Source organism: Sebastes umbrosus, chromosome 6, assembly GCF_015220745.1.
Source record: "Sebastes umbrosus isolate fSebUmb1 chromosome 6, fSebUmb1.pri, whole genome shotgun sequence".
NCBI classification, from domain to species: Eukaryota; Metazoa; Chordata; class Actinopteri; order Perciformes; family Sebastidae; genus Sebastes; species Sebastes umbrosus.
In genome coordinates this window covers 22485802-22507735 of record NC_051274.1, presented here as the reverse complement: position 1 = coordinate 22507735, position 21934 = coordinate 22485802, and the positions used below count along the sequence as shown (strand labels likewise).

Here is a 21934-nt window from a genome sequence, read left to right as displayed (position 1 = left end):
AAGGACGCAGCTATGCATCTCAACAACTGCTGTCTCTCGGCTTACAGGCTGTAGAATTTTATAATTTTGCCCAATTTTAGTTTACCGTTACTTGGAATTTACACCGATTTTACACATTATAGAATAAATGCAACTAGCCTAGAAGACAGTTGGTGATATTAATCACCTGATTTATGTCCTCTCTGCTGCAGCATTTTGGCTTGGGATTGCTGCCACTAATGATACTCCAGAGAGCTTTCACAGACACCAAAAGGGTGGGTGGAAACGATTTTCAGAACAATTAATACGTGTCTGTTCAGCTGCCATCAGTGGCATAAATTACTTGCTAGAAAAGAATCATTATTTCATATCAAATTTGACACAACATGTTTATTTCACTTAATAATTTGGTAGTTAGAAATAAGGAAAAGTGCCTATTTAATAACCTCCAGGCAGATTGCGGTATTCCCACTCACGTTGGTGTAACAAAATCATTACAAAAGCCATTTACCATTTTGAATTCTACAGAAATATACACGACTGAAACCTACATATGTTCTTATAAAAAGGGAAGAAACTTTAAACATTACGTAACTGACTTCTTGCTTAACTGCAAAGTAAGGAAAGGAGATCACATGTGTCGTGCTCTTACCTGTATGAGAAGCAGTGCATGTGCCTCCGTTCTTGCAGTAGTCCCTGCACTGGTTGATCTCACATCTCTCTCCGGTGTAGCTGGGTTGGCAGCGACACTTGGCCACCTGACGGGCGTTGAGGAAGCAGCTCCCGCCGTTCTGACACTGAATATCGCAGGGCCCTGAGGGGGGAGCTGTGGAAGGGAGGGGGGCAATTTCATGAACCAACATTTTTTTTTGCAGCATCTGAATGTAAAGCCACCCGGAGTTTGATAAAGCGAAAGTAGGGCTGTTGCTCTACTGTGTACATCAGTGTACTGTATCTGGAGACTTACATAACGGAGACTGGGTGGGGCCCGCTCTCTCCACACATGTGCCGTTGTCGGCCACGTAGTTGTTGGGGCAGGTGCACACCGGTCCACTGGGGCTGAGCAGACACAGCCACTCACACTTCTTCCTGTCACATGGGTTGGTCACTGGTGCAGAGAGAGACAAGATCAAGGTTATTATAGTTTTTAATTTGTTTTTATTGTATTTTAGTTTTGACTTTTACATTTAATTTTAGTTTAAGTTTTAGGTTTATTTTCAGTTTTTATATTTAGTTTTACAGTTTAAGTTAGTTTTTGTTAGGGCCAGGTATAATATCTCAGATGTATGTAGCTACATATACATACAAAATGAAAATACATAGTTGGAGAACAGGAATGGCCATAATGTTTAATCTTTGCGCTACTTTAGTGTCCGATGTGAAGTATTTGTAGCATAGTGCCATCTCCTGGAATGTCAAGTTCGTTTAATTTCTGTGGTTCAACGTCACGAGAGTTGACAGAAATTCATGCTGTCTCCTTTTTTCGGTAGCGATATATTATAAAAAAAATAAATAAAAAAAAACTAAATGACCCACTTTCACTTTTAATTGATTTGTATTAGTTTTTTACCTATTCTATATAGTTTCAGTTTAGTTTTAATATTTCTTAAAGGATATACAGTAGTTTTATTTAGTTTCAGCTTTAGTTTACTATAATAATTGTACATCTTAAACTTATGACTTACACACAGGATGAAAGGTAACAATATATTTATATGTGTAGAAAAGCAAGAAACAGTATGTTTGAAACTCACTCTCTGGCTGCTTGTAACGGTGGTAAAGGACTATGTCGGTAGCATGGTTGATGCCTGTGGTGAGATTCTCCATGGGGCCTTTGCCAAACTTGTTGACCCGGAAAACAAAGTTATTGATATAGGTGACCCCGTATATGTAGTCCTCAAAGATATCTATGCTGAATGGATGGAGCAGGTCTGGGAATGAGGGGGGAAAAAGAGAAATGGGTTAAAAAGAGAAAAATCAGCAGACAACATGTTAATGCCAGATTTCTGAATTTTGATGTTTCACACAGTTTTGTTTTTGAACTCAACTGTTTTTGATGCCAGAGACAGAAATGACAGGATCCGAGCCGTCCAGACGAACACTGCCAATCACTGAGAGTTTTGCATCTGCCCAGTAAAGACGCTCGTTGAAGTAGTCCACAGCCAAACCTGTAGAGACAGAACGGAAGAGCCTTACAGATAAAGACATGACAGCTTATATAGAATAAAAGGCTGCCATTCTGCTGGACAGCTCCCAAGAATAAAGCTGTGAATGTGCTGCTACTGCTGTACTGACCGGTAGGCCACTGGATGTTCTCATGAACTAGAGTTTGTCTCAGAGTGCCGTCCATGGCAGCTGTCTCAATTTTAGGGTGGTTCCCCCAGTCTGCCCAATACATGGTACTGAAAGGAAACACAGAGTTGGAACACACAATTAGAAAAACATACAACAGCATTAAAAAGCCATGATAGAAATCATATATTGTATTGAGGCCACCGTCAAAGAGCTCAGCACTCTCTCTTACCCTCTCTGTGGATCCACTACAATGGCATACGGCTCGTCTATCATGCCAGAGACGAGGGTCTTGCAATGCTGGCCTGACATCTGAGCCACTTCGATTACATCTCGACCGGAGTCGGTCCAGTACAGGTTACCAGCCACCCAGTCCACCGCTATACCACGAGGCATCTTCAGCTCTTTGATCTAGATATACGAAACAAATTGCTGTGAAAACATCGCCTTCAAACAGCTGTATTTATTCATGTTTCTCACTAAAAAACTACATTTTACAAGATTACATTTGAACACATCATGGTTAGAATTTACCTTCGCCTAATATTCATTTTACTCAATAGAGCCCGAAGGCATCATAATGTAAATCAATGGCACCTCCTGTGTTGAAATCGGCAGGATGAGAGCTAGTTAACGTTAACTGTTAGCATCCGGTAAGCAACACAGTCATGCACGGAGCTAACACCTAACATTAACTAGCTCTGCTGATTTCAACACGGATTTGTTGTTTGCAATGTAGCATTATCATAGACTTGGGACCCAAGTATCGTTTCTTGTGACATCCATAGTTTATCATTGTATGAGAGTTTGTTGTGTGTCTGCACGCATTTGATCAGCATTACCTGCAGGTTGGTGATCCTGCCCTCACTCGAGGAGGATGATGATGATGTGGACGGTCCTGGAAGTTCATAGGAGGAGATGCGGCCCGTGTGCCAGTTGGTCCAGAAGATGCGGTTGGTCTTGACGTGCAGGTCCATCGCATCAATACGCACACTGGCGTCGCCCTGGAAGGTCTGCTCATAGCGCCAGTTGGGCATGCCGGGGTCCAGGCTGCGGATTTCATTGTCGTCGGCTATGTAGAGAATCTGTCGACTGCTGTTCATGCCTGGAAGGACAAGAGAAAAAGTCACTTTGAAACTAAAATGAACAATTATCATGAGAGTTTTAAAAAGCAGCCTAAAAGGATAAGCAACATATAAAACAGATGCAGTTCTGGTCCTCACTGTCAGCCTTGCAGGTGTCATTGATCCTGGTGAAGTACTTGTGGCAGCTGCATTTGTGGGAGCCTTTGGTGTTGTTGCAGATGTGGGAACACACTCCGAACTGCAGACACTCATTCTTATCTGAAAAATGGAAAGCCAAGGAAAGTCTTAAAAAATATCCCAGCCCAGCTCCTCACCTCCAAAGCATTTCAATATTTGAAGTGAGTTATCATTTGTCAGGTGCAGTATTTTGTGCACGTGTACCTCCACAGGTGTGATGTCCTGTCTTCTGGAAGCCTGGTTTGCAGGAGCAGAAGGAGTCTGTGCCGTTGGTGACACAGTGGGCCTCGTCTCCATCACCACACTGAGTCCTGTTACTCCTGCAGTCATTCAGTTTGGTGTCTGAACACAAACACAAGTCAAACATGAGTCAGTGGATTTTAAAGTTTAAGTGATTCTGCTGATGCTTAACATTTGAAACATCCAATCTGTGTTTAGCAGTAATATAGAAATCAGTTTTGACATGAGGCACCTGTCTTGCAGTGGATCTCATCAGAGCCATAGTCCTCACAGTCGTTAAAGAAGTTACAGCGCAGAGTGGAGCTGATGCATCTGCCGTTGGCACACAGGAACTCGTCTTTTTCACATGTGGGAACAGCTGGAGGGGCCGCTGTAGACATATAACACCGCACACACACATATGTCAGCAATCTCCTTAAGTTGAGGAAGGAGGGGATTTCACAGTTATTTGAATCAACTTACGGCAATTCAGTTCATCCGTGTTGTCGCCGCAGTTATTGACACCATCGCACCTCTTTGACACTTGCAGACATACACGGTCATTTTGGCAGCGGAAAGCTCTGGTGGGAGGACACTGGAACCTCCCTAAAAGCCGAACAGAGAAAGAGGACAAGAGGGACAAAGACGGTAGAGGATAGAAAATAGGTCAGGACAAAAGATGAAGACTGATAGACATTCAACATGTCTGTGATTCACAAGGCTGCACTCACTGCACTCTTCGGGATTCTCATCAGAGTTGTCTCCACAGTCGTCCTCCCCGTCACACTTCCAGGCGAGGGGTTTACACAAAGTGTTGTTACACTGGAACTCATCCAGAGGGCAGTGACGCCCAGCTGAGAAAAACAAGGAAGAGATTGGCTTGGTTAAAAGAAACAACAAACTATTAGAATAGCAGCATAAATTGATAATAAGTAATACAATTCAAAACAGAATATATATACAGACACAAACATGCACTTACCAGCACTGCCGCAGTTCTCCTCATCGCTGCCGTCCATGCAGTCAGGGTCGGCATCACAACGCCAGCGGATGGGGATACAATGTCCGTTCTTACACTGGAACTGGTCGTTGTCGCACTTCAGATCACATCCATTCTAAAGAAACACCACAGCCCGCAGGATCAGCTTTTATACTCACACACACATACAAGATATTATTTAAAGGACGCCCAAACACTAAGTATCTGCACCTCATCAGATCCATCAGCACAGTCATGGTCTCCATCGCACTTCCACCTCCCAGCAATACAGCGGCCATTCGTGCAAGCGAACTCACTTTCTGAACATTGTCGAGGCACTACAGAAGAAGAAAAACGAGGTGACAAGGTCAGTGACATAACACAAGGTTAAACACCTTTATTAGTGAGCTATGGCTATTTTAGCCTTCAGCACAAAACACAGGAAGAGGGCTGAAACAACCACAGAAGAAAACTGTAGACACTGCAGGTGATGTGAGAGAATGAAAGGAGCTCAATAAGTCTAAATGGTATTTTATATAACTAATTAAATGTGTTTTACATAGGTTTATATTTGTGATAGTAATCAAAATTAGCATTAAAAATAAAGCTTTATGCAGTGGCATCAAGTGGCAAAGGGGAAACAGAACATTAATTTATTTAGAGCTCAGCTTGCAGACTCTCACAGGTGGGTGGGGATCACAGATTGACAGGAGCATGAGTGTGGAGACACAGCAGAGAGGTGGCATATGAAGGTGGAGTAACTTACCTCTGGCTCATGCCAATAGGACAGTATGAAATGAAACAAATATCAGATGAGGTGAGATGCATCAGAAATGACAGAGAATGGATGTTAACGCTGAGTTAGTGACTTAGTATGCAGTTAACAGGTTAAAGGTGCAAAGTGAGTACTCTATGCTACCAGTGAAGAAGGCATGAGTGTAAGTGACACTGGACGAGGTGAGATAACAGATGCTGACAATACACTGTATGACGGCCTCGTCTCCAAGCTGAAAATGACACCTACTGCACTTGTCTTCATCCGAGTTGTCCCCACAGTCGTTGTCGTAGTCACACTGCCAGCGGCCCGGCACACAGCGGTTGTTCTTACATCTGAACTGGTATGGCTCGCATGTCCTCTCAGCTGTACAGATCACAGAAAATGTTACAGTCAATAAAATAAAACTTGGAAACATCAGTGCCACAAATGCCTCTTTAGCTCATCTGTCTAATTTTAAAAGGAGACGGTATTCTTACCACACTCCTCTTTCGGTTCATCTGACGCATCGCCGCAGTCGTCCTCACCGTCACACTTCCAGCGAGCGGGGATGCAGCGTCCAGAGTCTTTGCATCGGAACTCGTCCACACCACAAGTCATCTGGGCTGGAGAGGGGAAACATTTGGAGGCGGTTACATTTGAGAGCTGATTAGGATGACTCAGGATAAACAAAAACACTAGACAAAACGGGAATCTCACTGCAGTTGGCGGGCTCATCAGATCCGTCCACACAGTCATTGTCGCGGTCGCACACCCAGACACGAGGTATGCAGCGTTTGGTGATGGCACACTGGAACTGGGTGGGCGCGCATGTGACCTCGGCTGTGGGAGGGAATAACAGATTTATAGTTACTGTGTGAAATTACGCATCAAAGTGAAAGAATAGTATATCAAGGCTGGCACTGTGTTATATATGATGTAACTGAATAAAAGCTTCTACTCACGGCAGTCCTTCTCGTCCTCTCCTTCTCCACAGTTGTCCTGGCCGTTGCAGCGGAAGATGCCTGGGATGCAGCGGCTTGGGTGGGAACATTTGAACTGGCTGGGCAGGCAAACGTGAATATCTGCAGTGCCGTTACACAGGCAGACAAGAGGAGAAACAAGCAACAGATTTGATGCTACAAAGTAATGAGCTATAGAGGGGTGATTGTAGTATACAAAAAAAATAAACAGGGCAGGATGCAGATTATCAAATGTGCAAGATAATTATTTAGGAATGAAATACATAAAAAAGAGAGAGTCATACCGCAGTTGGCCTCGTCTGAGTTGTCCTGGCAGTCGTTGTCTCCATCACAGATGTAGGCAGGGTTGGTGCAGATACCTGTGCCACACTGAAACTGCCCCGGCCTGCATTTGAACTCAGCTGTAATGGAAAAAAAGAATCACAATTTGTCAAGATTACACTGAAAAGTTATACCACAATATTTGTTCTGTTTTTTTCTAACACTGTCCCTTGTATTTCAAAACGAATCACACATTTTACAGGACACACTATAGTCTCCTAATTATCTTTCTCAAACACTTACGGCAGTCTGCTGGCTCATCCGACCGGTCACCGCAATCGTCCTCTGTGTCACATTTCCACCAGAAAGGAATGCACTTGTCGTTCTTGCACACAAACTACAGCAGGAAGAGAAGAATTAATCAAAGTGATGATAGGGCACAATACCAGAGCTCCTCTGCGTCAACGGCGTTGACGAAGCAAGAGCTGGCTACTGTAGCGCTGGGCTGGCAGCCAGCTGTCAATAGACAATCACCAGGCATAAGCTGGTCATCAAACAAGACACAGCGACACATGGAGATATGAAAATCCACTTATCAACTGTAGTCATTCAGTCACATTCGCATTGATGATGATGTTTACACAGTCTCCTTACCTGGCTGGCGGTACAGTTGGACATGCAAGTGCGCTGATCATTGGCCAGGTAGAAGTTGGTGGGACAGGCACACTTGTAGCCTCCTCCAGGAGAAAGGAGGCAGAGGTTACTGCAGCCGCCGTTGTTTGTCTGGCACGGGTGGTTGAGCACTGGGAAGATGGAAAGAGGGGAAATGTTTTAACCTCTGACTGCACCGATATGTTTTGCTGCACAAGACAGAGGTTTTATGATATATGGATTGAAGTAGGGAAAATAATAATTATGTGTTATAGAGTCTTTGCATCTTTGTTATTTATCAGTACATACAATGAAATCCTAGACCATAACATGGTTTAATACTTTTAAAATCTTCTTTCTTGGACTAGATGAGCCGTTGGTATACATTATATTGAAACAAAGGCAGGTAAGATCTGTTTGTCATTTTATTAGGGAATTGGAAAAAACATGATTAAAACAGTTCATGTATATTAATCCCAATCAGATACCATATAAATGCTATATTAATTAAAACATGTTTTTCCACAGTTCCCCCTGGTGCCTTTGTGCCTCAACTTAATACAATTGAAATTTGTCCAAGACTTTTATGTGAGAACAAAGTACCGTTCCCATTTTTGTACATAGCCAACACCGAGGTTATAGTGCTTTAACTACAACAACAAATACACAGCGGGTGCACAATAATGTGTAATTATGTGTGTTAGGCCTGATAGACTACATGTTATATTCTGTCAAATTCCCAAACCTTTACACATCCATTGCTACATGCTTCCTGCTACAGTGCGTCTCTTACCTTCGGGCTGGCGGTAGGGATGGTAAATGTGGATGTCCATGGGCCGATGCAGGGTGCTAATCAGGGTGGTCTTGTTGGTACCCAGAGACTTATGAGCTCTGTTGATGGACTTTGTCTCCCAGTCGGTCCAGTAGATGTGCTCCTCAAACAGAGTCATGGCAAAGATGTGGGGGATGTCTTGGGTGAGAACTGCGAAGCAACAGACAAATATTAAATCACATTGTTCATGAGTTGTTAGGTACTATAAATCTGTCTTACTGTTATCCTAAGTAAGGACTTTCTATAACTAATCAGTGCAGTTGACCAAAAATCAATCTTTTCCTGATTTGTTAATATTTTTGGCTTAAAAATGCTCTTCAGTAATAAACACTGCTTTCCCAAACAGTGGGGAGGTATGCATGAGAAGTAGTAAATATAAAAATACTAGGACTGTCAAAATTAACGCTATAATAATGTGTTAACGCAAATTTGTTTTAACGCCACTAATTTCTTCAACGTGTAGCAGGCTCAGCTTTAAAGCTAATGTGAAGATACTGTGATGTGAAATGTGTGATTAATTTGCGATGTAATATTTGAATCCATTGACCGCCCTAAAAAATACAAATAAATATGAAAAATAGGTAAATACCTGAGATTTCTCCCATTCATAATACATGCCTCACATTTCTGTGATATTCTAGAAGTTCACTGACAAATGGGAACCCTAGTAATATTAAAGCAATGTTGTAAAATAAACCTTTTCTCAAAGAGAAACTGTTTGGACACTCTTGTACTGTTAATGTAAAACAGATGCAGGGTAGGTTGCACAGCTATAGTGGCTCCACACTATCTGCGTGTTGTATAATGGTTTCTATGCCTCATTAGGCTTTACACTCTAATTGCACCTTTTCTGCTCCCATATTCTTGTCTTTCATGTGTTTGCTCTCAGTATTTGAAGCCGGTGCATTATGGAAACACACCATTAGTTTTCTGTTGTAAAACACAGCAATCACATATAAGAAGATACACATGAAGCACACGCATGGCACAAGTGGAGAACATCTTGTCATTAGGTGACCATGGTTTCAGTATTGATTATAACAAATGAGGTGCTTTAAACAGTTAATGTGTTGTTATCATGTGATGGGAGTGTCAGGTTGAACTGTGATATTAGTCAGATTAGCATTAAGCCCCCTTTGGTCGGTCCTTATCTGAATTCAAACAGGCAAAGTCTTGTTCAGCAAACACACACAAGGCCACACTGGTGTCTGTATGGTGTGTGTATGTCAAAGGATGGGTGAATGACTCCCTGGACAAACTACTGGTGGATGAAGACCACAAGCTAATGTAAGTCAAATGTCAAATGTTCTATTTTTATATGTTGGAACATTGTGTTGGATGAAACACAAAATGTGTACATGTAGAAAACTCATAGTACAATTCTCTCTCACATCATTCTTCCTCCAAAGAATGGAGGGATGCCATCTATATGTGTTGAGCAGAGCTTAGCGAATGAAACAATACAGACGCCCGGCTGAGCAGCAAAATTCTTTTGCACGCCTGGTTGGCTGTGACAATATCAACTATTGTAGCGAGTGTGCTAAACAACTGAGTGCTATGCAGACGTCATACATGCTAGAGGCCTCACTGGTCAGAACAAAAAGGGCTTCTGTCCCCTGGTCTGTGCTGCAGGACTCCAGCACAGCGGGCAACCATCTGACCTGCCTGCTTTATGCTCGGTGGCTCCCAAACAAGTATGTGAATGTATGCATGACTATTTGACAAGAGGAAACTCATTCAGACAGCTGACAATCCCATTATCCGGTCACGCTACAAAATGTAACCACAGCAAACCCTAATCCGCTGAATATTCAGTTTCTGCACTTCCTCGTTTCACTACCAGTGTGATTTTGTCATAAATTGCTTCTCCTGTTAAGCGGACAAATAAAAAAAAAAAAAACACTTAAAGCTTCCCAGTTCCCCACCAGCTTTATTTAAAAGACTAAATCAATAAACGCATCAACTGTGTGTCTTTAGTGCATCTTCTGTCAATTTCAAGTTGAAGATGCAAACACAGTATGTGTCTTTGGAGTCAAATTCACCCCTTCTCCTTTGATTGCAATTTTTGATGTAGTACCAGAGGACATTCTCCTTATCAGATATTACTCAAATGCTATTGCTTTCGCTACCCTAATTGCCAGGGAACTTATATATTTATGAAGAGGAAGCAGGAGGCCTCTCCCAACCATGTCCAGTGGGCTGCAGAACTTATTAGGTTTTTACACATTGAGAAAATAAAGTGTACATTGGGTGGCTCTACAGGTAAGTCTTATGAGACATGGCACCCATTTCTGACATATATGAAGACACTAAAACTGTGTACTCTTCCGTAACTGATTCTCATCCAAACCAAACTACAATATAGATTTGCTACAGACAACTGTGACTAATATGTACCTCTACCTGTCCGTGTGACTATGTGTATTTATGTTTATATTATGATCTTTTTTGCTGATTGTTTATGTATGTTTTAAAAAATATATATGTATTGTTATTATTACTTATTATTATTTTGTCCATACTGTGGTTAATGTGATAATTCTGCTCTTCGTTTTATCTATTTATTTATTTATTTTTAAATTATTTGTATTTATTTATGTATTTTTTTTAAATTTTATTCTTTTTTTGTTTTGAAAAATTTGTTTTTTTGTGGGGGGGGGGGGGGTCTAGTTGCTCTAAGCAGTAACAAAAAGGTATCTGTGTCTGAGTGTGAACTGCTCTGTTACCTGTGTGTCTATTGGTGCCATCCAGGCTGGCAAACTCAATGTAGTCCTCTCTGGCATCGGCCCAGTATATGCGGTCATTGATGAAGTCCAGGGTTAGTCCATTGGGCCACGTGATCTTATCCTCTACAATGACACTTCTGTTGGTGCCGTCCATCCCGATTCTCCCAATGTGAGGGTTGTCGCCCCAGTCAGACCAATACAGGTACCTAACCAGCAGGGGATAAAGATGGTTTTACAGTTACAGTATAGTGAATCTAAATTAAATTCACCTTAAATTTCAAATATAGCTCAACAACAGTTACCATTACCAGATGAGAGTGTTTTGATAACCTAATATAAGCTGTGCTTCTCACCCATAGCGCACATCCACAGCCACAGCACGAGGCTCCCTCAGGCCGTTGTTGACCAACACAGTCCGGTATGCCCCGTTGAGTTTTGACACCTCGATGGTGTCCCTGCCTTTGTCACACCAATACAAGTTCCCGCCAACCCAATCCACTGCCAAGCCATCTGGGTTACTCAGGGAGGTCCGGTGTAAAACCTGCCACGTCAGTCAAGAGTTAGACACACGAGTTACGCAACTTTCACAAAAAGAAGTTAATACTATGGTTAATGTGTTGGCTGGCTAAAAGGGCGTTTGATGTCCTCACTGACCTCTATGTTGCTGCCGTTCATAAGCATGCGTCGGATCATGCTGCCCTGGGTGGTCACATCTGTCCAGTAGATCATCGACTCTGCATAGTGGAAGTCCAGTGCCACTGCGTTATTCAGACCCTGAAACAGAGGTAGGTACAGTATTAACAGATGAATGGAGAGCTAACAATAAGAATTTCTCCTTTGTTGCGGTTTCAGTAGGTCAAATTGAGCACCAGTGTGTCTCACCTGTTTTATAAGAGTGTAGTTGGATCCATCCAGATTGAGTTTTCGCAGGTAGTAACGGTTAGCAAAGATCAAGTAGGGCTCCTCTTCTACACACACACACACACACACACACAGGAAACATTTGCGTCAGGGTTGAATTGGCAATGAGCAACCGGCAAAATGCAAAACACACAGAAGCGTGCCTCACCAGACGTGGACTTGCAGATGGTGGGGTCATTGGGGCTGAGTTCAAAGCCATCCACGCAGAGACAGTGGAAGCTGCCGTGTGTGTTGATGCAGCGCTGAGAACAGGGGTAGGTGGTTGTGCACTCGTCTATATCCACACACGTCTTCCCATCCCGCTTAAGCTGGAAGCCAGCATGACACCTGCACTGAAGGGGCCAAGAGCACAAGAGATATGTCAAAATCTCACTGCCGACGGGTTCTGGCACTTCTCCCATTTAGTATGGACCAATTACAGTGCTAGGGCCTGCCACTGCCTGTCACAAAACCTCCGACAGTCAAACTGATACATGTGTTGTTCCATTTTTTGTCCCAATTCCTATGTAGAGTGGTACTAATAGCTCAACACTGTCATGAAATCCAGTTGCTGCTGTCAGATAAGGTGCATAAATAGCTACGAATCGCATTCGCAAAATACTCTTATAAAAGAGAGCACGGGTAAAAAAAAATAAGCTGACATCCAATGTGTTATGTGTCAAATAAGTGTCATGAATATCATCCTACCACAAGGCACAGCAAAACACGTATTCATTACTAGTCAAAATCAGCTTAACCTGTCACTTCTCATAAGCACATCTGTGTTTTAAAAAGAACTCCAACGCACTCTCTCACACTTCCAAACTCTACTCCTTTGCCATTATGAGGGAATTTGCAGGATACTAAGTCGCAGAAAGGAAGTCACACACACCCGGGCAAGTCTGTGATGGTGAAGTTATATACAATTTAATGTTGTGCCAGCATAAAAGTGAATCCTTTCGGTGCGCAAAATAATTTTCAAATGAAGCTCTGACCACAGCCTCAACATCACAGACATGAGAGTTCACACAGAGTTCAAGCTGTTCCGAGATCAGCCTCCTACTTTCGAGGAAGAGAGCCAAAACATGTTTTTGTCTTACATAACTGCATGCCTGAAGTGAGTGGTTCCCAACCTTTTTACTTCAGGTCCTCCGTAACTCAGCATTAATAGTATACACACCCCAAGTTTTCTGTGAGGTAACTGTGTGCCTATTAGACGCATAATTTCTTGGCCAATTAAAGTCAGTGAGTTCATGAAGTAATTTGATTTGCTTTAGTTACTCTTGAACAATTGGGGAGGAGAAAAAAAAACCCATTAGAACAACCAATTAGACGGCTTACCTTGTAGCCAATCTTGAGGTCATCGCAGAGCTGCGAGCAGCCACTCAGTTTACTGTTGAGACACTCGTTGATGAAGCAGTTGAGTTCATCAGAGCCGTCACCGCAGTCGTCATTGCGATCGCACAGCAGAGTCTCATTCAAACACTTCTTATTAAGGCACATGAAGGCTGACTCATTACACGTCCTCTCTGAGATCAAAGACAAATGGCACGTTACATTAGTGTTACTTTGAAACAGGATGTGTCCTTTCTGAACAACAACTTTCTCATATGACTCATACTTCATTATGTTGGTAGAGAAATTATTTATTAAAAAATGGTGATTAGAATCTCTACCTGAGTCAGTGCAGCGAGGGTTCTTGGGAGCTTCATCAGAGCCATCCTGACAGTCGAACTCTCCGTCACACTCCCATTTCTTCTGGTTGAGGCAGCGGCCGTTGGCACAGCGGAACTCCTCTGGACCACATGTTGGGTATTCTACGCCAGAACAAGAGTATGTTTATCATTAACCTATCACATAAAAATCAGTCACAACCTACTTTGTGGTCAGAATTTTCTATCTTTCCGCTCAGTCTTCCTGCATTTCTCTTCCAGGATCACAATCACACACACTCACCACATTCTGGGGATTCATCCGAGCCATCGGAGCAGTCGATGTCATGATCGCACACAAAGTGCTTGGGGATACACTGTCTGTTCTGGCACATGAACTCATTCTCATCACAAGTGCTGTTGGTGTACACTGGAAGTGGAAATGAACACACTTTGGTTAATGGACATGGAATGGAAAAGTGTTGGGAGAGTTTCTGGGAGGACAGCTTTTCCCATGGGCTGATTTTGTAATTGTGCCACTCACTGCAACCAGCCTTGACACTCTCATCAGCTCCATCAGGACAGTCATTGTCTCCGTCACACTTCCAGCGTTGAGGCACACACATGTGAGAGCCGGGACACTGGAAAGCCTCGGGGCTGCAAGTCTTGGATTCTGTGATGACATTATGGGAAAGTTGCATGATGATGTATAACGTCAGGAAATCTTAGGCATACAGCCAAATGCCTCCGCTGGGCGTGGGAGAAAGCACTTTTACATTGGCGAGTGTAAGTAATAGGTCACTTACTGCATTTCTGGTCCTCGTCAGAACCATCACCACAGTCATCAGAGCCGTCACACACCCAGTGACTGGAAATGCAGCGGTGGTTCCCACATTCAAACTGGGTGGATGTGCAAAATTTGTCTGCAAAGAAGGGCAAAAAAGAGCTCAGCATTTTGGAGAAATTGTTTAATTCACCCTAACCACAAGTTTTTCCATGTGCAGTGGGAAGAACAGTCTGTTTTTCCTGGTATGATTTGTGTATTCAGGAAAAAATAAAGGGCATTAGGGGAAAACTTTGTAGACTGACCACAGTGCGTCTCATCAGCTCCGTTCTCACAGTCATTCTCCTTATCACAGGTCCAGCTCATGGGAATGCAGCGACCACTGGGACAAGCAAAGAAGTTCACTGGACATTTAAGTTTCCGTTTATCTGCAAGACAACAGAAGAACATGATGTTGAATCTCTGACAATTTAAGAAAAGCCGAAAGCATTCTAGGGGGGAAACAAAGCAGCCAACCTGGGCAGTTTCTCTCATCTGAATAGTCTCCACAGTCGTTGTTGCCGTCACACACCCACGAGGACAAGTAACACAGAGTCGTTTTCTCACAGCTCTGGAAGGAAATTCCTTTCACTCCCAGACGGAAGAAACGGGCGCAATCGGTGGGTTCTGAGAATAATGGGGGGAAAAAAATAACTTTGAAGAAATCTTAACTAATCCATTAAACTAATTTTCCACCATGTAATCTCCTTCTAGCTTTCCCTTTTAATATATTTTTTTGTAATTATTATGGTAGATTACTTACGGCAGTTAATTTCATCACTAGCATCCTCACAGTTGACCACCTGGTCACAGCGGCTGAAGTTGGAGATACAGCTTCCATCTTTGCACTGGAACTCTCCTACTTTGCACAGGGTCACTGCAGGATGCACACAAGTTTTAACAGATGGAAAGCAAGAGGCAATTTGATCAGGTATGCAAAAACATTGCGGTGTCGTGTGGGCATAACAGTTAAAATTGTGCCAATATCTGAGACCAGAAACATTTAAATATTAGTCTAAGTGCTTGTCAGAATTCAAAATAAACATTTAAGAAAAAAGATAATCTGAGACCAGGCAAACATAGTTTCTCTTTGTGCATCTATCAAACAGTTAACTAATGATTTTTAGATCAGTTGCAGCTAAAAAAATGGACATAAATAGCTTACTGTTGCAGGGTAGTTCATCTGAGTGGTCACCACAGTCATCCGTGCCATCACACCAGAACTGGTGGCCGATACAGCGACCATTCATGCAGCGCCTGTAGCCTTTCTTACAAATCCGATTGGCTGTGGAGGAAAATCAGTTCATTAGAGTTAGCTGAAGTCCAGAGTTCTTTTCCGCATATTTTAAATACGGCCTTATCTACCAATTCACTATTTTATAAATGAAACCAATACACTGTGTTATATATTCTGTATCAAACATACTAAATGTCCCTCTACTCCTCCACTTAGCTCATTTATCTCCTTGGTTATAGTCACATCAGCCCTCACTCTCCTTTAATCTAATGATCTAATAATAATTTATTATATTTTTGCACTCATTTCTAAATTGCTTTGAAAATGACCATCAGCTAATTATCTGCAAATGACAAAATATAAATGATGACCTGTGCCAGCTCATTGTTCACCAACTAATAGCCCCATAAAACACTCACCACAATAGGACTGCTTCTCATCAGACTTGTCCTTGCAGTGAGCCATGCCGTCACAGGTCAGGCTGTAGTTGATACAGTCGCCGTTTCCACACTCAAAGTCATCCACACTTCCACACGACACATTCAGCGCTGGTGAGGTAGAAAACATTTGAATTCAGCAACATTCGACCTTTTAATCAAAAAGGAGGCTTTTAAGACTGCATCCTAAAATGATTGAAGACTTTCTCTTACCAGAGCAGGTGTTGTCGTCCAGGAGTTGTCTGTCTCCGCGGCAGCTGCAGTTGACCCGTCCGTCAGATGTTGGCAGACACAGATCTTGGCAACCTCCGTTATTTGTTCGGCAAGGAGAAAACTCACCTGAGGAATGAATAACACAGGAGGGTTAGTTAGAGTAGTAATGTTACATGTTATTTCCTTGTGGAGACTTTTTACTCAGCATTTCAAATGATTGGCAGAAAGCCCAGCATGATGTAATGTTTATAATGATATGCGGTTAATATACATGATTACCGCCACCTCCTGATTAATCTAGTTGCGCACAACATCCATGGTATAAACGCATAGCTATCTTAATGCTGAGAAAACAGCGTTGAAAATGGCTTTGGTATTCCTTCTCATTATCCAATTTAATCTGTAGGCTGACAGATTTCATATTTTACGTTGAAATATTATATTTCTGTACAATTTGATTTGTATCAATAGCTATATAAAAAGCTTTTATTAACCAAATCTGTGGAGATGTATGTTGTATGTAGGCCTAATGTATGTAATGAAATGCATACAAAACTATTTTAAGTAGGATATATTACGTATGTACGTATAAATACAAATATATCCAAGCGACATGTGATGATCATGTCATGTAACTGCTGAATTAGGGTACTGGGGCACCTTTTTTGGTCCAATTCAGGCACTGCTGAGTGGGATATGGATTTCTGTGCCAAATTTCATGGCAATCCATTCAATCCATTCAATACGTTTCAGTCTGAACCAAAGTGGTGGACTGGCAGATTGACCAACAGACTGACATCCCTAAAGCCACGCCACTAGCATGGATAATAAAAAATGGACTTAATAATACTTACAGCTGTTGGAGTCATTAGCCACAGCAACGATGCCCATTGGCTGCTGAGGGATGTCAGCACGTAGCACTTTCATGTCTCCTCCTGTGTATTTGTCAGCCCTAAGGACGGCCCTCCTCACCCAGTCAGTCCAGAAGATGTAGTCTCCGTACACAGCCAGGCCGAACGGATGCACAGGCTCATTCTTCAACAAGACCTAAAGCAGAAAAAATACAGGCATCATTTCACCGAACACTGAAGTGTAAGTCAACGTCTCGATGTAGCCAAAGGAAAAATTAAAGGGCTGTCTTACGTAACGGCTGCTTCCATCATATTCGCAGCGTTCAATCTTGTCCAGCGTGGCGTCAGAGAAGTAGAGTTTCTCAGCCCGGTGATCTATGGCCAGGCCGTTGGGAGTTTTAATGTCACTGCCGATGATGGCGAGCACGTTGGCTCCATTCAGAGAGGCCCTCATGATGCTTGGAGCCTGCTCATTCCAGTTGGTCCAGAACATGAGACTGTAGTGGGAGCAAAGACAGGATAATAAGCATAATAATGTGCAGTGGGAGCTCCTAAAATGTCTTGGTATAAAAGTCACGGTTGACTGAACTAAAATAAATCTACTGTTCAAAAGAAAGAAAAAAAAAGAAACAGTATTGGAACCGTGTCCTGATACAGCACAGAGCTCCAAGTTTCAATATTAAAGACTCACTCTTGACACTCGTCCAGCACAAAGGCTCTGGGGTGGTCTTCTCCAGACATAGTGACCACAGTGTTGCGGTTATAGGCCACAGAGCGGCTCTGGTCCACAGTGTGGCGAGTGATGGTGGAGGTTGTGTAACTGGTCCAGTAGAGTGTATCCCAACCACGGTGGTATGCCAGGCCCTCAACTGACCCTACATCTGTGGAGCAGAGAAGGAAAAAGTTGGCCCTATGTAAATATTTTGGACCCATGCCGATAGGTTTTCGGACAATAGTTCTTTTGTTGTCGTCCAGCCAAAGCTGTAAGAAGCAAAAAGCTTGAGAAGAACAAACTCTTTTTATTTCCCTATAAAAAATATCGACTCTCAGGGGGAGCTTTAATGAGTACCCTCAGCGAGAGTTCAACAAATCATTAATCACTGTCATAGTTTAACAGGTTGCCCCCATGGTTAACTCTGTGAGACTTCCTTAAAGAGGCAGTGGTAAATGCTTCTAATGTTATCCCAATCTTCCCACATCAGTTCATGAATGGTGAAACACTGTGAGCGAGAAGGTTAAATAGAAAAGTGAAAAGGAAAAAGTGAAATGGAAGCGGTACCACACAGAGCAGAATATATGCCACGCCTGCTGTTCCTGGAGGGAGTTTAAAGAGTCTGCATCATCCTGTCATTTCATGGCTGGCTGCCTGCACATACAAATACAGATCCCTGTGGATACTCTCATTCATGGTGACTTCTTGTTCTGGGGAAGAAAACTGCCACTGGAACAGCTTGAGTCACTTTAGGGACATAGACCAGGGTGAAGAAGTCAGTCGTGAGCGGCAAAGATGAAGAAGCTGCTCTTGATAGCCATCGTCCTTTTGTCCCCCACTCATAGCACATACAGTAGAAGTAATATTTTTTAACTGTGGGGCCTACATGACACACAACATCGTGGAAAAGGGCATTGTACTGCAGCCTCACAGGCTCCTAGGTGTGCATCCATCTGTTCTTGGTCACACTAGCAACCACATTTATGACCACTTACTCCCAACAATAAAAACCTGAACACCGCACGCAACTGTTTGCTCTCGGCTGAAAGTCAAAAATTGCCCTTTAATAGGTGTCTCAAATGAAAGAGAAAGTGCCATAATCAACCTTAATGCAGGACAATTTTAAGGCTGAATACCTTGTTAACCAAACTAAATGCAACTAAAAGACCAGTTTAGGGTCAAATACAGAGTCATGCGAACAAAATCACACCCTCAGCGATCAGGCTGTAAAAAACAGAAATGAGAAAAAGGTGTACTTGGGCAGCTAATTGCTGGAGTTAAGGGAAGTTCACACACTAAACATAGCTAAATAAAGTAAGTTTAAGCCAGTATTATGTAATGAGAAACAGCACAGTCTCCCCTCCCCTTGCCTAGATCAGCTCAGCCCCTGGTTACTGTGCAAACAGTAGTGGAGACCTGTTGGGAAGACTATAGCCACTCAGAACAGAGTCTCTCTGACTATCACAGGAGTAGAGTAGTGATCCACCTGAGAATAACTCATGTTTTGTTACTGTTCATCTTAAGATCGTTCATTACTTATTTCTTCCTCCAACGATTGAAGGTCATGTGATTCGTACAGTACTCTTCTGCTGGTGACGTCTCTGGGGAGCTCCTAAATGGACAAGACGCCTCCTGCCGCGGTGACCACTTAGCATCAAGTAGCATTGACTGCTTTTAAAGTGGAATGTCTGTTAGCAGCCGCTCGGATGAATTTGTCCACTGTTGCCTGGTTTCGAGAAATCAATACAGCCATAGAGTAACTGCTGCACTGACATCTCTCCGGTTTTCCTATCCTCCTTTTCCTCGGATTATGGAGGACATGCTGATGGAGCCAAGGAAAAGCCAGTGTGCAAGGACTGCTCTTTAAGGTCATGTCGATCATTTTTTTTCTGAGTCAAACTGGATAACAGCACAACATTTTAACCCAAGAGAATATCGTTTGATTTTTTTTTTTCTTACCTATCCAGTTATTTTTAAGTAGTTAGAATTTCTTCAAATAGATGGAAAAAACAGTGAAGGTGACACAGTGGGAGAGACAAATTCAACCAGAGCAGGAAGACTTAACCACTTGATTATCTCTGGCCACACACAAACTAAAAATAAACTGGAATATACTCTTTCTGCAAGTAGACAGATTACAAATGTCAGTGAAGAAGTCAGCAATTAGTTTAGCAGCTAAGAACGCACTATCATTATAAGAGTACTAGCGGTCTTAATGGACTGTGGTCATACCTGTAATTAATACAATTTAAGACATGAACTGGAGCCAACAGATGCATCACCCAGACACTGCGTGAACATGCTGCTCTGATGCTTAACATTAACAGGCCATTAGATTAAGTACTCGATTAGACTTTTATTGTGACGGCATGGAGACTTTGGGGCAGCAAGTAAACACTAGTCGCCTTGGCCAAATGAACAAGGCAGATGAGGCTTTGATTAAGGCCCTTGTTCCCATCCTGGATGGACTCATTCTGGTGACTGGCCTGGTGGGTCAATCCCTGGTCATCACCATTCTCACTGGCAGGAGGAGGAAAGGAAGTCAACCCCCGCATGGTACGGACACCCTGCTGCTGGCTCTGAGTGCTGCTGACCTGCTGCTGCTGTTCTGCCTGCCCTTCCACACCTCCGCCATCACCCTGGGCTTCTGGCCTTTCGGCAGCTTCCTGTGCAAGGCCATCAGCTTCCTGGGAGTGGCGTGCTCAGCTGCTTCAGTCTTCACCCTGGCAGCTTTGGCTGTGACACGTTATCTTACAGTGGTACACCCCACCTGGGCGTACCGTTCGAGAATGCACCGGCGCATTAAGCTGACAGTAGCTCTGCTCTGGGTCCCTGCTTCTGCCTTGGCAGCGCCGCAGTTTGCCGTCCGCACAGTCACCGCCTCCAGCGCCATGTACTGTTTTGCCTTCCTGTCCGACTTCAGCCAGCTGGTCTACAGCATTGCCCTCTTTCTGGTCGGCTTCGCTCTACCGCTGGGCATCATTGTACTGATGTATGCCAAGATCTACTGTTTTCTTCGTCATGCACGGCTGCTGGGGAACGCTCCCCAGCTGGAGCGCTACCAGAGCCAGGTCACTCACACTTCAGCTCTCCTGGTCGTGGTCTTCACTTTCCTCTGGCTGCCCTCTTACGGCCTCATGTTCTCCTTCATTGGAGGAACCATAATAGGCTCACCTGGCTACAACGCCATTGCCATCCTGGCCAGACTGTTGGCATCCTCGGCAGCAGTGGTAAACCCTGTACTATATGTGTTTATGTCTCAGAAGTTTAGACGAGACTTACTAGAGCTGGGGAGAGAGCGCTGGGCTTGGTGCAAAAGCTGTCTGACTGGTTGCCCTAATGTGATGGGCAGGGACATGGTGCAGCCCTTTGAGCTGGACACAACCTCAGAAAGAGGCCAAAACTGACCCTGTGGCCAGAAAGAAAACACTGCTACCTCATCACTCAATTCATACTTTACTATATCTATATCTATATCTATTCACATATCACTGTATGGGAATGTAATGAAAGATTGCATATGCAATACTCAAAGTGATGTTAAATGCAATGAACTTCATTCCATTGTTTTGTATTAAATCTGTTAAAAACTTAGATTTTTTAATTTGAGAACTAGAAATGTGTTAATTTGGACAGCAGAATGTAGTAAAACAGTGACACAATATGATCATATATAGAGCTGCAACGATTAATCGATTAGTTGTCAACTATTAAATGAATCGCCAACTATTTTGATAATTGATTAATTGGTTTGAGTAATTTTTGAAGAAAAAAAAAGACTAAATTCTCTGATTCCAGCTTCTTAAATGTGAATAATTTTCTGGTTTCTTTACTCCTCTATGACGGGTTAGCAATGTATAACAGACTGTCGCGACGGGTGCAGTTCTGATGTCAGACTCTGGTGGACCGTTTTTGAGTCAAATTATTGATTTGACAAGTCAGTAGCTGTGTAATAAGCGCGATAATGTACAGCTAGTGGGTTATTGTAGTGAAATAAACAGTTCAGGGCAATGCAAGACTGCCATGTCAAGGTTTATTCCTGGTGGATGAAGGTGTTGGTGGATGAAAAACAAAAGTGGAAAAACTAGCCATCATTTTCAAAATCTGTTCAAAAAAGCATGAATAAACACACTAACCCCATGTACTTTACTTGTTTTCCTGCCTTTCCTAT

General features: G+C 42.9%; 2 protein-coding genes across 3 annotated transcripts in view; one reads left to right on the top strand and one right to left on the bottom strand.

The window, feature by feature from the left end:
• The window catches only part of LOC119490417 (low-density lipoprotein receptor-related protein 1-like), a 99755-nt gene that overhangs the window by 6085 nt on the left and 71736 nt on the right, over positions 1 to 21934 (bottom strand). For both annotated transcript variants that reach the window (XM_037773784.1, XM_037773786.1), the window contains exons 42-82: positions 17743 to 17932; positions 17344 to 17548; positions 17055 to 17247; positions 16201 to 16326; positions 15970 to 16098; positions 15479 to 15598; positions 15077 to 15190; positions 14791 to 14940; positions 14580 to 14702; positions 14297 to 14413; positions 14035 to 14163; positions 13795 to 13920; positions 13515 to 13655; positions 13180 to 13367; positions 12008 to 12191; positions 11821 to 11906; positions 11593 to 11712; positions 11292 to 11479; positions 10939 to 11144; positions 8174 to 8362; positions 7384 to 7532; positions 7033 to 7126; positions 6753 to 6869; positions 6451 to 6570; positions 6206 to 6328; positions 5986 to 6111; positions 5756 to 5872; positions 4963 to 5069; positions 4735 to 4867; positions 4484 to 4606; positions 4236 to 4358; positions 4006 to 4143; positions 3738 to 3875; positions 3495 to 3614; positions 3114 to 3376; positions 2504 to 2682; positions 2275 to 2381; positions 2028 to 2147; positions 1734 to 1910; positions 947 to 1087; positions 632 to 805 (exon numbers count right to left, since the gene is read on the bottom strand). In XM_037773784.1, coding sequence (XP_037629712.1) covers positions 632 to 805; positions 947 to 1087; positions 1734 to 1910; positions 2028 to 2147; positions 2275 to 2381; positions 2504 to 2682; positions 3114 to 3376; positions 3495 to 3614; positions 3738 to 3875; positions 4006 to 4143; positions 4236 to 4358; positions 4484 to 4606; positions 4735 to 4867; positions 4963 to 5069; positions 5756 to 5872; positions 5986 to 6111; positions 6206 to 6328; positions 6451 to 6570; positions 6753 to 6869; positions 7033 to 7126; positions 7384 to 7532; positions 8174 to 8362; positions 10939 to 11144; positions 11292 to 11479; positions 11593 to 11712; positions 11821 to 11906; positions 12008 to 12191; positions 13180 to 13367; positions 13515 to 13655; positions 13795 to 13920; positions 14035 to 14163; positions 14297 to 14413; positions 14580 to 14702; positions 14791 to 14940; positions 15077 to 15190; positions 15479 to 15598; positions 15970 to 16098; positions 16201 to 16326; positions 17055 to 17247; positions 17344 to 17548; positions 17743 to 17932 — 5913 coding nt within the window. The remainder of the gene's footprint in view (positions 1 to 631; positions 806 to 946; positions 1088 to 1733; positions 1911 to 2027; positions 2148 to 2274; positions 2382 to 2503; positions 2683 to 3113; positions 3377 to 3494; positions 3615 to 3737; positions 3876 to 4005; positions 4144 to 4235; positions 4359 to 4483; positions 4607 to 4734; positions 4868 to 4962; positions 5070 to 5755; positions 5873 to 5985; positions 6112 to 6205; positions 6329 to 6450; positions 6571 to 6752; positions 6870 to 7032; positions 7127 to 7383; positions 7533 to 8173; positions 8363 to 10938; positions 11145 to 11291; positions 11480 to 11592; positions 11713 to 11820; positions 11907 to 12007; positions 12192 to 13179; positions 13368 to 13514; positions 13656 to 13794; positions 13921 to 14034; positions 14164 to 14296; positions 14414 to 14579; positions 14703 to 14790; positions 14941 to 15076; positions 15191 to 15478; positions 15599 to 15969; positions 16099 to 16200; positions 16327 to 17054; positions 17248 to 17343; positions 17549 to 17742; positions 17933 to 21934) is intronic.
• On the top strand, positions 17959 to 21482 carry LOC119490419 (galanin receptor type 1-like). Its single transcript, XM_037773792.1, has one exon. It carries the CDS (start codon positions 20133 to 20135, stop codon positions 21168 to 21170), a length of 1038 nt encoding a protein of 345 aa, XP_037629720.1. The 5' UTR covers positions 17959 to 20132; the 3' UTR covers positions 21171 to 21482.

What these genes read in the sequence shown, in the direction of transcription:
- LOC119490419 (XM_037773792.1), top strand. Translation starts at nt 20,133, where the DNA reads ATGGAGACTTTGGGGCAGCAAGTAAACACTAGTCGCCTTGGCCAAATG.